Source organism: Ambystoma mexicanum, chromosome 8, assembly GCF_040938575.1.
Source record: "Ambystoma mexicanum isolate Mex_15411 chromosome 8, UKY_AmexF1_1, whole genome shotgun sequence".
Classification (NCBI taxonomy): Eukaryota; Metazoa; Chordata; class Amphibia; order Caudata; family Ambystomatidae; genus Ambystoma; species Ambystoma mexicanum.
Genome location: NC_090929.1, coordinates 332,750,842 through 332,768,311, shown reverse-complemented (window position 1 = coordinate 332,768,311; position 17,470 = coordinate 332,750,842). Strand labels below are relative to the sequence as shown.

The following is a 17,470-nucleotide window of genomic DNA, read 5'->3' as shown; positions in this document are numbered from 1 at the left end:
ACGACACTCAAGGATGAGATGGGCAGGGTGTGTAAAACACAGCTGTCCATAAACGACACCTTCCGCAAATGTTACTCCCATCTGTACTGCCACGACAAGCAAGTACCACAACAAGACATATTAGATACACTGGAGGAGATAGGGCTGCCCAAACTAGACGGGGCGCACAGGGAAATGCTCCACGGCGAACTGACTGCTGAAGACCTAAGAGAAGCAATCAAGTCTTTGGCTACCAGTGAGACGCCTGGTAGTGATGGGTTGCCCCCTGAATTTTATAAAAGACTAGTCGGGGCTAACCCCGATCCTACATGAAGTATTCCAGGAAGCACTTGAGATCTAGGTACTTGCGAATACCTTGAAAGAGACACTGGTGGTCCCGATCCCTAAACCTGGTAAGCCCAGAGATGAATGTGACTCTTATAGGCCCTTGGCAATGCTAAATTACGATGTTAAGATTCTGACCGCTAAATTTGGCGAATCGCCTCTCCAAGGTGATTGGCTCCTTGGAGAGATAATATTCTACAGGGGTGGCCCCACACTCAGGTGATATTCCCTCCTACTAAGTGAGGATATATAATATGTACTTCAACAAAAGGAAGGAACACAAACAACGATCTGTATAAAACAGTTAATGTACCCTCAGATAGCGGAATCTCAAAACAGCCACTTAACAAATATGGGCTGCATTCTGTGTTCTATGTATTCAATAACAAACAGTGTTACCAAAAAATATCATTTTTAATATATTATTCTCTTTCAAGCACAAGTAATACAAACATTTAAAAAAACATATACACATCACATAGTCATATACATGTTAAAATCATTCCACCTCACAGTATCGAAAGTTGCCAAATACTCTATCAACAGACACAACAATGGCAACTTAATTATTCTTATTCCCCATTGTGTAAACAAGCTCAACTTATATAAGTTTCTGTCCTCTATGTTACAGGTAACTGGACATTCATCAGGGGCAGAAGTAGTCCTGTGCTTCAGGTAGATCCCTCCTATTCATACACTAGATTCCTATATCTAAGGGTAGAAAACAAGAATGTATTACTACACGGGCATTATAAGTCTGATTAATCAACCTAGCCAATCCCTAATCACCAATAGGGTGGAAGGTATACAGTGCGTTATATACCCGAACCAGTGGTCAGAAGAAGTGTCTTCGACCTTGATAGCAAAACCGATTCTTGCTCTTCACTGATTTAGCGGATAGGATTCACTTAGACTACCTAGAACCAATTAAAAAGACTGTCCTTTAGTCAATAGCATTCTATAGTCATGCCATTTAATCTCAAAAAAGGGCTTTAGCGTGCCCATAAGGATACTAGCCCCAAATAGAGAAAACAGCTCACCCTGGGATGCAGATGCTGTTCTTCTCCTAAATGTGACTATCACCGTAGCAGCTTCAAAATGCATCCCTTTCAACTTCCAACAGGCCAAATAATGCCTAAAATAAGGGAAGGTCACAGTAAGTTCCTAATCTCAATGGAATCAAAGGTTGTACACATATAGAACCTAATCAGAGGACCCTCACCTGCTGTCCGGACATTTGGTCGAAAGACATTTGGTCGAAAGACAAATGGTCGACGGAATTTGGTCGAAAACCAAATGGTCGAATTTTTTATTTTTATTTATATATATATATTTTAGGTTTTCGTTTAGGGAAAAAAAGGGTTTTTTCGAAAAAAAAGGGGTTGGGGGGACCCCCCCAAAACAAAAGTTAAAAAAAAAAAGAAAAAATTTGACCAAATGGTTTTGACCAATTGTCCTGTCGACCATTTTTTTTTGACCAAATGTCTGGTAACCCCCTCACCTCGTTCATACTGCTGTTGACAGTCCACACCGCATTAGAATAGATGCATACAGGAAAAGAGCCTCCTCCTCAAAAGGGATATTTCAAGAGCGGGGTGTCACGCCTCTCAATCTGTAAGTGAAAATCACTGAATTAGCAAAATTGATCTATATCCGAATTCCCACAACTTGGGACTCTGCTAACACAAAACCCCACATTCAAACTCTTACCCAATCAGGGGCTGGTGCTCTCCTGGAAGGAAGGAAGGGTACCAAGGTTCAGACCCGGAATCGGCGGAATACACACTCTGGCCGCGGCCAACAGCCGTTAGAAAACCCCTACTCCGCGTCAATGACGCTACGTGATGACATCATCACGCTGGACATTGCGTGATGACATCATGCATCACTGCACCAAGCCGGACATAGGCAACCACTAGTACCCGGCAACAACACCACAGTTATTACATGGTTGCTAAGCAACCATCCCCAGTAAGGAAAAAGAACTCCAAACAATGGAAGAAAAAAGGGGAAACACTGCGATCTTAAAAGGGGAAGAAAATTGCAACCTAGTAAACTCATAGGTCCCTTCCCAATGCTATGAATCAGAATGAGACCCATGCCCAAAGCACACAACGATGCTCCCTGCCCCTGATCATGTCAGAGAAATGTAGAAGGAAAGCAAACCGCACCTAACAAAGTAGGTTCTTCCTATTTAGAGGACAAGTAATAATGTGCAATGACCTCACTTGTACATATACAAATCATGTATTAGAGCAACACACAATGTCATGCATCTTGTTCCATGGTTCTGTATTTCGAAAAAAAATGATGCTGGTACCTACCTCGATAGGTAGCAACAGTAAGTGCAAGTGATTGGCTTCTTGGTGCATGATGACAAGAGTGGTTTCATTCCGAACCGCAATACAGCAGTGAATCTGCGGCGTTTGCAGCATATTGTGGAGCAAACGTCTAACTGGCAGGAACACTGTGCAGTCGTTTCTCTGGATGCCATAAAGGCATTTGACTCCATATATTGGGAATGGTTGCTTGGAGTTCTAAGAGAGTTTGGGCTAGGTGAGAATTTTGTAAGCCAGTGGCCAGGGTGAAAACAGGTAGGATAGTGTCAGCCCCCTGGGACATCCAGCGGGGAACTAGGCAGGGCTGCCGGCTGTCGCCCATGCTCTATATACTGGGCTTTGAGCCGCTAGCAATATACATTAGAAAACAGTTTTTTGACGCCGGGATCACGGTGGGAGGAGTGCATCATGTCGTGTCCCTCTATGCTGACGATGTACTACTATACCTGCGGGACTCGCACTTGAATGTCCCGGAGGTGTTGGAGATACTGGAAAGATTTGCAGGATTCTTGGGGATATCTTTCAGCAGGAAGAAATCCTGCATATTCCCATTAGCGGGATCGGCTGGGAAACCAGTGGAAGAGCTACCGGAGGTTGGGCTTGCCTGGCAGACAAAATCATTCAGATATCTGGGGGTGAATGTTTGGCACACCCCGGACTTGATGCATGAGGACAACACCAAACTAGCAGGAAAGGGGCTCAAAGTCCTTGGGGTTCCGGTCAAGGCTCCCTTTATCAGTGATGGGTAGAGTTGCTATAACTAAAATGATAGTTCTGCGGAGGTTTCTGTACTACTTCCACAATGTCCATCATTACATCCCAGCCTCATTCTTCCACACGTTAGAGAAATTATTGAGAGAGCTTATGTGGGGTGTTGCAAGACATACGCTGTCTTTATCCATTCTGACGTTGCCATACAAAGAAGGTGGGGTTCAAATGCTGGATTTGGAGAGGTATTATTTGGCAGTGCAACTCAGTCGTGTGGCCAAATGGCTGGTGGATGAGGCTACTTCGAAAGACTGGTTGCCCCTGCGCATCTTAAAGAAATACTCTGGATTTCGCTGAAATGTCTGAACATGGCAGCAATGATTGTGACACTGGGCAGGAAGGTTTGGAACAGGGCCGGAAAATGCAGAAAGGCGACCGCCCATATTTCCCTGAGACCATAATGGCAGCTGAGGTCTGTGTAACTAAAGAAGACCTAATGCACAAGAGATCGTGGGAGGGGTTTGGTGTCTACACTTGGGGTGACGTCTATGAAGAAGGGGTTTTCAGGGAATTTGAGTTTATGAAGGAAAAGGATGGGCTGCCCAGTGGTCAATTTCTGTGGTACCATAAGATCAGAAAAGCTGCGAGGGTGATCTGGAAAGATTGGCCGGCAGAACCAGAGATAGACCCGTTGTTAGCAGTACTGCAAAGCCTTGGAGATGGGTGGAAACCAGTGTCCAGAATTTACAACCAATTGATGGATAGGCCTAACCCCAAAAGCGTAGAACTAAAACAAAAATGGGAGTTGGATATGGGAACTGATATAACGGAAGGGGAATGGGCTAGAGCCCCAGCATACCCCAGAGGTCTCTAGAAACGCCAGATTCCAGCTAATTCAATTGAATGTCCTATATAGGACGTATATGACCCCGGGCAGAATTGCCAAGTTCAACAGTAAAGCCACCTCATTGTGCCCCTGGTGCGGCTCTGAGGGAGCGGAGCTGCTCCACATGTTTTGGGAATGCCCAAAGACGTAAAGCTTTTGGAACAAGATAGAACTGGCCTGTAGGAAGGCTGGGGTGATGAGATATGAGTGGTCACCGAAGGAAATGTCCTTGCTTTCAAATAAATGTCTTAAAAACATAATCCCATCTGCTGTGTATTTATGGATCACTCCCTGATACAAGCACCTAGAGCCAGAACTAATGAAGGAATTTGTATCTCTAGAACCCTTAACACTGGCTAAATGTATAACAAAGCCCTTGCCCTGACTGTTAAAGGAGAAGGGAGGGGGGACCCTGTGCTGTGCCATTGTGTGTGCAGGCAGACCCTCGTTTACCTGCTTTGCGACATGAAGACATGGATGAGTGGGATGAAACGGGTGAGGGGCTGGTTTCCTGTGGGCTTCGGGGTCGGAGGGGAGGACGAAATGTGCAAATATTGAACTGCGCACCAAATCGGCCTACCACAATTTGTATTTTTGGCATGTGGCCTTCAATATTCAAAAATATTGCATGGAACTGCGTAGCCCTGGGATCCCGGGGAAAGCACTCCAGACCTACTGGACTATAAGGGGAAGGTGAGAGGGCCCTTATTCCCTGATGCCTAAGATGCCTTTCTCCCTTCGAACGGACCCAAACCAAATGGGTACCAGATGTAGAGGGCCTGTCGGAGAAGGAGGAGGGGCTAAGGCCCCAATTAGAAAGTACAAAACACTTGTATATATCCTAGGGTTGGGATAGGAATACAGGTTGGATGTGTGACAACAGCCAATCCACAAGCTTGGAGGACTATTTAGGAATGGGTTGGGGGAGGCAGGCTGCGGGCCATATGGATGGATTTGCTAACAGAGGAGGACCAGGAGACCAGCACAAGGAAGGAAGAAAGAAGTAGTGTGTGGAACATACTACTGCAACTTTTGTGGAGTCGGAGTATGGCAGGTCTCTGGTGTGTAAGTGGCTGTGTATATGAAATAAATGAGTAGTAAGGTAGAGTGAGAAGCGCATGTGAAAAGACTGAGACAGATTGTTAGGCGACCAAAGTGGTAGTAGTGGGAGGAGGGGAAGTAGTAGTGAGAGGAGAAGTGCTATTAGAGGGAGGAGGAGTGGTAGTGGGAGGACAAGTGATACGATTAGAGGAGTAGGTAGTGTATCCAGCCCTACTAGTAGGTGAGGAATAAGGGAAATGATGGTAATTGCGTGGTTTTTACTGCTGCACTCGACTTTTCCTTTATTCTGAAGCTCATGTGTTTGCCAGTCATACGCTATGAATTATTTGCCTTGCATCTCCATTTTATACTTGCAAATGTTCCGTGCATTTATTATTATTTTTTTTATTTATTCATAACGCACCAGGACAAAGCCCATAGAAATGGAGGCGTGGGAACAGAAGCAGACAACAAAAGGCAAGTCCGGCAAGGGAGGACCAGCAGTCAATCAGCAGCAAGGAGATGAATGTTACGCTCACCTGTCTCCCACAGGGGCGTCGGTCGGACGCGGACGGCTGCGGTCTCCACCAATGTAATGCGTAGTGCAGAGATGACCGACTGGACTGGCCCTCCGAATCTTGTCTGCTTGACCCGTAGAAGTATTCTCCTGCAAGTGTAGAGATGGATTTAGCCACCCGTGGAGTCAAGTGATGGCACCCCCCACAGTCCTCCCCACTTATCACTCCGAAGTGCCCTTTCAGCAATCTCACCTTATACTCTTGAAAGATGAGCTCTCCATCCTGCCTGGATTGCAGGGGTGCGTTGATGCCAGTTACTTCACTGTTTTGAAGGCGTGGGAGAGTTCCGTAGAGTATTGACTCTGAGGTTCCTGGCTTGGACCAGTAAATATCAAGTTCATAGAGTTCAATGTGTCCGATGTTCACTCTTGTTCCCCCCTTCCTTCCTTGTCTTGCAGCTGAGTTCGTGAGAAGATGCTCTCGTCGTAGCTGGTGGCGCTCAGGTAAGAGTCTGTATTACCCGACGCTGTCCGGTAAATGTTGCACGTGTTTAACGGCACATGAAGATGTGAAGAGTTATAGAATAATGCCTCCGGTGGTAAATCAGGTAAGTCTATGGTGATGAGAGTTATATTTGTTGGTTTTCTCAGCTCACCTTGTTGTTTTCTTTTGTCCCCCAGGTGCCGGAGTTCGGCGAAGAAATAATGGAGGCAGCGCCGAATCGGAAGATGCTGCGAGGACTGGTGAGTATGGCGCGACGCTGCAGCTGGAGATGCGACGCATATTGAAATAATGTTCTTTCCAGGTCCGGAGGTGAGATGGACTCGGAATCAGGTGAGGAATTTGAAAATAGTTTGTTTTCTAACCTTGTCCTTTTCTTTCCTCTTGTTTTTAGGAGCTCCAGATTCGAGGCGGGCGTGGCAGAAGACTGGATGCTGGCTGCAGACACGGTGAGCGTTACGCTGCTGGAGGCAGAATAACGCAAATCATGTGCTGCTGTTCGGGCGTGGTTTAAATAACCTCCAAAGTAGTTCCAGGTAAGAAGTTCCCCAGAACCACGCCCAAGTAAAAAATAGTCCCTGTAATAAAATAGTCCCATCCAGGCCTCACGTTGGCTTGGACTCACTTGCAGCATGGTCTGTATCAGGTAAGTAAAGTGTATGAGCCTGGCGCCTAAGGCGCCAGGACTGATTCCTATGATCAGCCTGGCACCTAAGGTGCCAGGACTGAACCCAAACAGCCCCCAGCCGGGGCTGTTGGGGTTTTAATAAGTGTCTGGATGCCTGCTCCCGGAGCTGATGGGCTTGGTCCTGATGCCCGGGGGTAGACATCATGACAATGAAATAGTCTTCAGTCTATGCTTGAAGACAGCAATAGAGGAACAGGCCGTCCGGTCCAGAGGCAGGGCATTCCACAAATGTGGCGCCGCCACAGAAAAACACCCTTCTGATAGTAATGACAGCTTAACCTTGGGGGCACACAGCAAGCATGAGTTGTTCGATGTCAGGGTCTGTCTAGTTGGGAGCCATGAGAACTGGCTGGATAGGTAGAGAGGACTTTTCCTGTACAAACAGGAATGAGTGAGACACAAAGTCCTGAAGGTAATCCGCTTCCCAATGGGCAGCCAATGTAGGAATCACCTAGCTGCTGACTCCTCACCGGATTTTTGCAAACCCTTAACCACCCCAACAGCATTGTTTTGCAACACCTGTAGATGATTACGTTCCCATTTCCCTATGCCCTGAAGCAAGGTAGAGCAACAATCAAGATGAGCCAACAATGGCACGAGCCAGGGTAGCACAATTGGGAGAATCAAGGAATGGTCTGATTTGGGCCAGGAGTTTGATATAGTAGGATATGCTTGAGACCAGACTTCTAGTGTGGGCTTTCATAGTAAGCTCTTTGTCGAACTCCTCCTGGGGTCTTAACTTTGGAAAGGGTTGTCAGTGTACACACGCAATTTGAAAGGAGTGGTATTCAGTGTCCAGTTTTCATATATTAGGAGCAGTGCCGACAATCATAATTTGAGTTTTGGCATTAAGAGCCAATCCATTACACACCATCCAGGTCTGTATGTGTTTATAGGTGGTATTAATGGCCACTGAATCTTGAGCATGATTGCCTGAGAGAGGAATAAGGCACTGTGTATCATCAGCATAGTTGGCGTATATTAGACCTTCTGACTCCAACCGCTCAGAGAGGCAGGGTGAAGATGTTAAAAAGAATAGGGGACACGCACAACCCCTGTGGTACCCTCCACGATAGCACATGGCCCTCTGCTGTGGCATCCTCATAAAAGACTCTAGCCATCTGGTTAGTCATAAATGATTGCACACAGGTCGAGGCCTCAATGGAAAACGAGGCATAGTCTTGCAGTCTAGCCACCAGAATAGAATGATCTACCATGTCAAAAGCCGCAGTAAGATCCAAAGCATAAGCAGTGCAGTATTTTCTTTGTTGCAGAAATTAGATATTGGATTTCAAATCCAGCAGAGTGGATTCAGTACTGTGGGAGCTTCGGAAACCTGACTGTTTTGGGCCTAGTATTTTATGCAGGCCTAAGAATTCTAGAATTTGACCATGGGCTGTTTTGTCCAAAGTTTTCAAAAGAAAAGGTGTATTTGTAATTGGACCATAATTTCCCGCTAAATTAGGATCCAATGAGTTTTGATCTCTAGTGGCCCATAGTTCTCTTGAAATTACACATTTGGTGATAAGAGGGGCTAGTAGCGTGGAGCATGATTTAACAATAGCTACTGGGCAGATATCCCCTTGGCAGTTATTTGGTTTAATCTTCTCTAAGATAGCCAACATGTCAATTTCCGCATGAGTTATTAATTAGAATGTCTGTTCTCCTTTCACTGTGTTCACTGGTCTTTTGTAAGTGAAGTGGTAAAAAGACCAGGTCTGCTTTGCCCGAGGGCCTGGTGAAGGTACTAGGTGGCCCGTTTCAGAATGCTGTTTGTGGGCAATATTGCCTACAGCTGGGAAAACCTGCCTCCATATGTTAACAAAACCTATTTATTGCTATAATATGTTGTGGAAATGTCTAAAGTTCCACCTGTCACTGCCTGAAGGTGGTCTCTTGTTGCTTAGAAAAAACAGAACACACTTGGCATTAAAGGGCATTAAGGAAAGGGAAAGGAGTGATTTTCCAGACTTCTTAGAGTTAGTGCAAGAGAACTGTAAAGTCAGGGTACACGGGTCGGAAATGTGCATCCTCCGATGATGTGCTTTTTGAAGAAAGGAATAAAGGCGGGCTTCAGGTTGGTGTGGCTAGAGGTTTTCAAATGCAAAATGTCTGTGGGGAAAAAGGTAAATATGTTTTGGGCAAAAAGCAGTTTCATTTGGTGCAATTATGTATTCCACAGCATCTATCTCATCACACAAGCAATATATTGTAAGAAATTGGCAGAATTAATTCAGTGCAACTTTCGTTAACGTCAGCAGTTGGGAGAGGCAAATGTTTGCGACATAGATTATAATGGAGACTGTTTTCTAATACAAATTGTATGTATGTTTTTCCCTAGTTTGTATTGTCATTTATATAGAGCCTTTTACCATTATTATAGTCCCAATGAGTTGGTGATGGGAACGCCTTTGGGGACAAACGTCCAGAGTGTTGCGTGTCACAGAGTAAGATTAGAATGTGTGTGTGCATTTGGCCAAATACAGTTTAGCAGGGCTGGCCAGGCTCCGGTAGAGAGCAACCCATGTGGTCAGGCATGTGGATGGGTGCTTAGAGGAGTCAGGAGATGGCGGGAGTGCTAGAGACTCGTTATGTGTTCAGTGTACACTAATTTGTCATAGGTCTTCCTGCATGCTGATGTCAGAGGTGTAGTCTGGTGTAAGTAGGCAGAGAATTATGTGAACCAGCACAATCGAATTTGTCATAGTCTTTGCTGTATTCTGATGTGAGGTAGCCATGCATGTAGCCAGTGTCCACTGGAGTGCTGCGTTATACGTACCTTGGAGATTCGGTGGTGATTTGTTGTATGTGTGCCCGATCTAGTATTGGCTTCTTTTGTCGATTCTTGCATCTGCGATGAAATGGTTCTCCAGCATGGGGTCTGCCATGGATTCACATGCTCATGAACATTCCCCCTCGTCAGGCTGGGAATCCTCAGTAAAGAAAACATCAGTATCGGTTTCGTTTCTGATCTGTCTTTCTTACTAGTAACCAATCACAGGTCTCTGGGTCATACTGCCCCCAGCCAATGACTGCCCTCTCCCTAAGCCCCGCCCCTGGCAGCCATCCTCAGAATTTTACCGCACGTTCAAGTGTTGGGAGTCCTCGTGCTTGAGCTCTCGAGCTTTTACTGCATTTTGCGATTTTTCAGAGAGTTTAATCGCATTTTTTCGGTCAATCGAGCCTCGAGCTCCACCGTTACTACTTCCGATTAATGGGGACCCGTGTCGGAATTTTCTACGCCCCTCAAGGGCGAAGTTTCATCGAGCTACACTTCTTGGAGGATTCCAGAAGATCTGAGGCCTACCTTGTGGACATGGCCCAGGACAAGGGAAGCTCGACACCCGGATCCAAGCTGTTCAGGAACTGCCCTGGATGCGGATTACAGAATGTTTTCAAGGAGGACGAGCATTCGAGATGTCTCTACTGCCTTCATGAAGACAAAACACACGTGGAGAAGGACTGTGCGTTTTGCTGGAACATGTCGGAATGGACATGAAGGAAAGAGCCCAGCAGGTGAGAAGAAGAGGTCCGAGCGGTCTTCTACATCCTTTGAAGGCAACAGAAGGCAAAGCACTGCGAGTCCGCGGGCACCAGGAGCGCCGAAGGGTCGGGCTCCTTGGCTGCCAGGCAGGGCGCGCTTTCACCGACGCCATCAACCATGAGCCAACGCTCTGGCTCGGGGAAGAGAAAATCCAAGAACCTGGGGAAGCTTCTGGAGAAGCCCCGGTCGATCTCAAAGTCAGCCGAGGGGGAGCGAGGCGGTGACCCTCCCCCTCAAGGTGAAGGCCTAAAGCGCACCCAAGGTGGTGACGGTCTTGATTCACCTGGCAAAGGAGTTGTGGCGGTCCTGGCGAAGCCTGTGGAGGCTACGCCAGTGGAGGCGACCTCGGGGCCCAGAGTTTCCCTGCCACCACGGAGGGAGTCCTCTTTTCAGCCCATCGATAAGACCCCCGTGTAAAAAGAGGGTGGAGGTTCAGTGGCCATTACTGACATGGATACAGCCTCTGAGGAGGAGCTGGTTGAAGTTATGAAAGGCCTCAACAAGAGGTTCGAGGAGGTCCGATCCCACGGGAGGAACCCAGAGGAGGCGGACCAAGAGAGCGACGGTGGCGCCGACGAGGCTCCCGTAGAGGAGGAACAACCATTGCGCCCGTCGCAACCAGTGCCCGAGCCTCAGGACAACTCGGTGGCCATTTTGATGGCAATCCAAACCTTATGCACAGAGATAAGGACAAGATTGCCCCTCACCCCATTGGACGACCCAGCCCGTCGGGAAGCCCTCCAAACAGAGGAGATTTCACCCTCCCTCGCCTTTTCAGCCCTCGCGGCCCGCTCAGCCTTCGTCTCCTTCCCCTGATCCTAGGAATGACACGGGAACGGATACGGCCACGACGGGGGACGGATGACGACGGTGGTGATGACGGGATGAGCCTTCCATCACCACCCCCTCGGGCCTCCCCACCCGACGAAATTGGCTCCTTCCACGCCATGATTGCCAGGGCATTCGAGATTTTTCGGCTCTGCCCTGAGGAACAGAAGAAGGAAGGTTTCCTCTATCAGCGGCGCGAGGCCAAGAGGAAGACGGTCCTCGTGGTAACATTGATTGACGATATCTGGGAGGAGGGACTGGCTCTCCTGAAGAACCCGTCCACTACGCCTGCCAATAGGGATCAGTACGAGAAGAAGTACCGGGTCCCCGATTCTGCCCCTTTGTGCCTTAGGGCACAGCCGACCCCGGATTCGGTCGTCTCGGCGGCGGCCAAGAAGGCGGCGGGGGCATCATCCTCAACTTCAACCTCCCCACCTGACGGCGAGGGAAAGAAGCTGGACGCCATGGAACGATAAGTCATCTCGTCTGCGGCGATGACAATTAAGGCGGCCAACGCCCTAGCGATTGTGGCCCGCTACGACAGGGAGCTGTGGTACAAGATCGCTCCCCTACTGGACTTCCTACCGGACGACAAGAGGTCAGAGGCCCTGGATATCCTAGAGGAAGGTGAGGTGGTGTCGGACCACGCCATAACGGTGGCCACGGATATCGCTGACACCGGATTCCGCCAATTGGGCAACGGTGTTTGCCTTCGACGGCGGGGATGGCTCAAGGCAACTGATTTCCGCCATGACGTGCAAACCAGAGTTTTGGACATGCCCTTCGACGGGAACAACCTGTTTGGAAAAACAGTGGATGAGTTACTTCAGGTCATCAAGCCCAAAACGGAGACTGCTTGGGCCTTGGGAGTGTTACAGCTACGACGGCCGCCCTTTCGGAACGCCGGAGGCAGACTGGGTGCCTCCAGGGGATCCAGTGGCGGCTCCTCGACGTACCGCCAGCCAGCCTGCTCCTCGTCGCAGGAGGCCTACAGAGTACGCAGCAAGTCAGGAGGACCTCGTCGCCAAGGAGGTCAAGGCAGCAAGGGCGCCTCCGAGCAGGACTGAACTGGCCGTAGCGTCGGGCCCCCACCGGAGCACCCCGGTAGGAGGCCGGCTGGCGAAGTTCGTCAGCGTGTGGGAGTCCATCTCCACCGACCGTTGGGTGCTGGATGCCCTGGCCCACAGGCACACTCTCAAATTTCAAAGAAAGTGCCCCTGCATTCCTCCCGTGGCCAGGAAGGAAAATCATGTCCCTCAACTTCTGTTAGAAGTAAGGGCGATGCTCAAGAAGGGGGCCATCGAGCTCGTCCCGAAGAGGCTCTGGGGCTCAGGAGTATACTCAAGGTACTTCCTCGTCAGAAAGAAGACAGGCGGTTGGTGCCCCATCCTGGACCTGCGGCGGCTGAACAAATACATCAAGGCACAAAAGTTCAGGATGGTCACCCTCCAGCACGTACTGGGATACACGAGAACTACGGGACGGTCATCCCTGTGGTCTCATCGCCTGGTGAAGGAATTTATGAAGGGACTGTTCCAATCGTTCCTGCCAGTGAAGGCTCCGGCCCTGGCAAGGGAGCTCAACGTGGTGCTGACCAGGCTCATGGGGCTGCCATTCGAGCCTCTGCATTCGGCACCATTGAAATATCGGTCGTGGAAAACATCGTTCCTTGTGGCCATCACCTCTGCACGACGAGTGGGAGAGATTCAGGCCCTATCCTGCAAGCCTCCATACTTGACTTTCCACGAGACGAGGGTGGTGCTGAGGACGCACCCCTTCATGCCCAAGGTGCCTTCGGACTTCCACCTCAACGAGCCCTTGGTGTTGCCAGTTTTCTTCCCGTCACCTTCGTCCCCGGCCGAGAGGCCTTTGCACTCGCTGGATGTAGCTAGAGCGCTGAAGTTCTATGTGGACCGCACAAAGAGTTTTCGGAAGACATCACAGCTTTTTGTGAACTTTTGACCTGTGAATCAAGGGGAGGCCCTCTCGAAGGCTTCCATTTTCAGATGGCTCTCCGGCTGCATCATGCACTGTCATCGGTTGGCAAACCGACAGTTGCCCGGCCGTCCGAGAGCCCATTCGACCAGAGCAATCGCTGCTACTACGGCGTTCTTGTCTGGTGTGCCCATGTTGGACATCTGCAGGACTGCTACGTGGAGGTCGATGCACACCTTCACAAAGTTCTACTGCGTCGACCGGGATTCCAGGGAGGAGTCCAGGGTCGGCCAAGCAGTGCTGCGCAACCTGTTCGACTGAAGGTGAGCCTGGTGAGGAGGTAAGTGTTGCTTAATGTTGAGTTTATGTAATTCTTAATGTTGAGCCTTGCCACCTCCCGTGGTTGTGCATGTGTATACTGCTATGTATTCTTATAATCATGAGCATGTGAATCCATGCCAGACCCCATGCTGGAGAAGGAACAAGTTACTTACCTGTAACTTGTTCTCCAGCATGGGTCTGGCATGGATTCACATGCGAACCCTCCCTCCTACCCCTCTGCGGCTCTTCACTTGGTCATACTGCCACTTTACGTGCTACCAAATCTGAAGATGGCTGCCAGGGGCGGGGCTTAGGGAGAGGGCAGTCATTGGCTGGGGGCAGTATGACCCAGAGACCAGTGATTGGTTACTACTAAGAAAGACAGATCAGAAACGAAACTGATACTGATTTTTTCTTTACCGAGGATTCCCAGCCTGACGACGGGGAATATTCATGAGCATGTGAATCCATGCCAGACCCATGCCGGAGAACAACAGTTACAGGTAAGTAACTTGTTCCTTAACAACAGCGTCAGTCTATGCTTCAACTAGTTGCAACTAGAGGAGCACAGGCTATACTTATAGGCGGTGTCCAGTCATAATGTCGAATACAATAATGTCGAAAGTCAAAATGTCGAAAATATTTAATCGAAAATAAAAATGTCGAATTACAAAAATGTCGAATTTTTTTCGATTTTTTTTTCGAATTAATGTTTAAATAAATAATTAATTAATTATAGTTTATAAAACATAATTATTTTAAATGGTTAAGGGTATATCCATGGTGGGTGGGGGGATGTGGAGGAGAGGGGGGTTGGGGTAGGGGGTTGGGATGGGTTTTTTAAATATTTAATTATTTAATTAATGTTTAAGTAAATATTTTTTTTAAAAAATTAAAGGTATATCCATGGGGGATGTTGGGGGGGATGGGGAGGAGGGGGGGGGTTGGGGTAGGGGTTTGGGATGGGGGTCTGGGGGGGACCCCCCCAATAAAAAACGTTAGTATGTGTGACATTTTACATAGTTATTTTAACATTGGTTTTTCGATTTTTTTTCGACATTTTATTTTCGAATTAATGACTTTTTCTACTATATGTATGTGTTTTCGACATTTTTTTTTCGACATTTTTGTAATTCGATATTATTTTTTCGATATTATGACTATAAACCCTTATAGGCTCTCCTAACGATATGAAAGGCTGTGTTTCAGCTGGTGGTGCTTGTGGGAAACCAGGGTCATGATTGGTTGCATAACATGAGCCACATCTTGAACTTCATTAATAACTAAGGATATTCACTGCCCCACGCAAAAACAGCCGAAAGCAGGGTACAACATGTCCTATAACTGAACATCTTTTGGAAAGGACTGCATTTCGCCAGCAAATACACTTTTAAAGTGGCACAGCCTTCAGATTAGGATGACTGACGGTTCCTTGGGGACCGGGAGCATACCATCAGCATTAGCTTGTCTTGAATCTTTCAAAATTCGAGCTAAAGCAATGCATGGGGCGGGGGTATGGGGCATGCAGATAATCATGGGACATGTATTTTCTTTTGTACTGCGGATCTAATGTAAAGTTACCAGAGGTGCTAAATGACCACTTGAGAAAAGTTATTAAGCTTTCTTTGTCAATGATGGAGGGGGGGGGGGTCCCCAAAGGTTTAGGTCTGCATTTCAGTGGAAAAGATTAAAACACCCCGTCAATGGACCAGTCTTTCCCTACAGGCTAAAAAGAGCATTGTTCACAAGCTTGGTTTGCTGTTTTCAGTTGCAGGATCCGTCACCAGCTATGCAGTGACCAGGATAGAGACGCAGAAGTGCTCCGACCTGTGGGTGTACCTTGAGACCGGAAAGACTTCACAGCTCCCAACAGGAGGAGGTAAGTTTGGCCAGGGACTGGCGATTCTGATTTATTTTGTTGTGAAGGAGGGTTTGGTGGAGGTTGTCTTTTCAGAAAAAAATGGCTTGTCTTTTGCCCGTCAACATTGCGTGGTGATCTGCTGAGATTCAGTGTATTAATTATGTTTGCATCCCCTTGAGCGACAGACTGGTTAAATAAATCGTCCTGGGAACCAACTTGTAGGTAGGTTCGATATTGGCTTAAAACTGTCACTCGGTATAGGCAATGGCAGCAGCTAGCATTTGTGCTACTCAACACAGTAATTACATATTATGCTTCAGGCATGTATACAGAAAACTGTCCATTCCATTTTATTTGCATATATGAGATCAAGAGGTAGTATTTCTAGGATGTTATGTATGTTGTTGGATTTATTTACTGCTGCATGCCATCATATGTCAATTCAGGAGCGCAAGGTGGAGGACCATCAGGAAGGGTCATGGTTTGAGTCACAGTTCGAGGCTGAGTGCATCCTCAAAATTCTGAAGATAATGGGAGGAAACTTAAGTGTAAGAGACCCAAGGCCCAACAACCTGATAAATTATGTTGGACCGGTCTTTGATGTTAGGCTCCACCTATGACTGGGTTGTGGTCTGGGCAATGATCGTTCCTGGGCTCTGGTTTCAGCTGTGGGTGGGATGAGCTGAACTATGGTCGGAGATTTGGACTGGGATTTAGCCGGGACTGGACTCCAGGTGGGACCAAAGTCCATGCTGCCCTGCTTTCATCCGTGACTGTTCTGTGGACTGGGTTTCAGGTCGGATTGGGCTCTGAACTGGGCTGTAGACTTGGCTGGTGTATGAAAAAGCCTGGGCTGCGGACAGGGGCAGGTTTGGGAGAAGACTGGCCTCTAATACAGCAAGATGCTTATCCCATTCAAAGCTGCAAGTAAAACTGATCATTCCCAATGCTGATCAGCTTTGGGAAAAATATGATTAGGAATTTTGAATAGAGTGCACGGGACTGTCCATTCAGGTATCTAGTCTGTAGCCACTGAGCGCACGAGCATTCCCCCCAACCCCCCTCCACACACTGTGAGGAGGTGACTTCTACTCTGTAACTGACATCTATATGCTCCACAGCAACCTTCCGACTACAATATGCTCCAGCCACTCAGGAAATCCACTCAATTCAGCAGTAGCAGTCTTCCTCTGGTGGTTTTAGAATTCTATGTGGATTACATGCTTTTAGGCTAAGAGGGGAAATCCCTCCATATGGTTCGGGTTCAGGCCTTCTGCAATATTTGGTCTACACAGCGAGATGGGTGGCTAATTAATAGCAACTATATGATACAGTAAAAATGGTTTAGGTTCTCATTTTCTTCATGTACATCTGGGCAAAGTGGCCCCATGCTTTAAGCATGAGGGCACATGGTCATGCTTCTGATCTTACTGTTTTTGTAACAACTTCCCGTTTGTTTATTGCAGAGAACACTCTGAGGCTGGAACTCGCAAAAGCACCAAGCAAGACCACTAAATATGGTGACAAAATGGAATGACGGGTGTTGCTACGTGCACCCAACCATCATGCTTTGGGGATGAAACTGGAGCGACGCTAGACTCCATAAAGGCTGACACAGATTCCACCGCCATTGAGTGACCGCCTGCAAGTCCCACACAAAGTGTCAGGCTTGGTGCACTATGATTGCAAATGTGTCCTTTCTTTGCGACCAGTGATTGCAGCCTCTTTTTTGTCATGTGGCAACATCATAATAAACTTCTTTATCATTTACTTCCTGGATTTCCAAAGGTGGAATTGGAGCATAAAGATGTCTGCCTTTCTTGGAGTCCAGTGCTAGGTGTCATGCTTCATTGTAACTCAAGGGGGAAGGGTGCATTCATGCAAATAGTGTGCCCATTGCCTACGTACAAATAATCCCTGGGTGTCACGCCGCGCGCTCGCTCGCGGGCGTCGGCGCCACTTACCTGGGTCCCTGG

At 47.9% G+C, this 17,470-nt stretch overlaps 1 protein-coding gene across 1 annotated transcript in view; it reads left to right on the top strand.

Moving 5' to 3' along the window:
- Positions 1–17,264, top strand: part of TMEM141 (transmembrane protein 141) — a 147,818-nt gene extending 130,554 nt beyond the window's left edge. The window contains exons 4-5 of the mRNA XM_069609761.1: positions 15,402–15,512; positions 16,961–17,264. Of these exons, the coding sequence (XP_069465862.1) occupies positions 15,402–15,512; positions 16,961–17,031 (182 nt within the window). The 3' untranslated portion in view covers positions 17,032–17,264. The remainder of the gene's footprint in view (positions 1–15,401; positions 15,513–16,960) is intronic.
- The last annotated feature ends 206 nt before the right edge of the window (positions 17,265–17,470 follow it).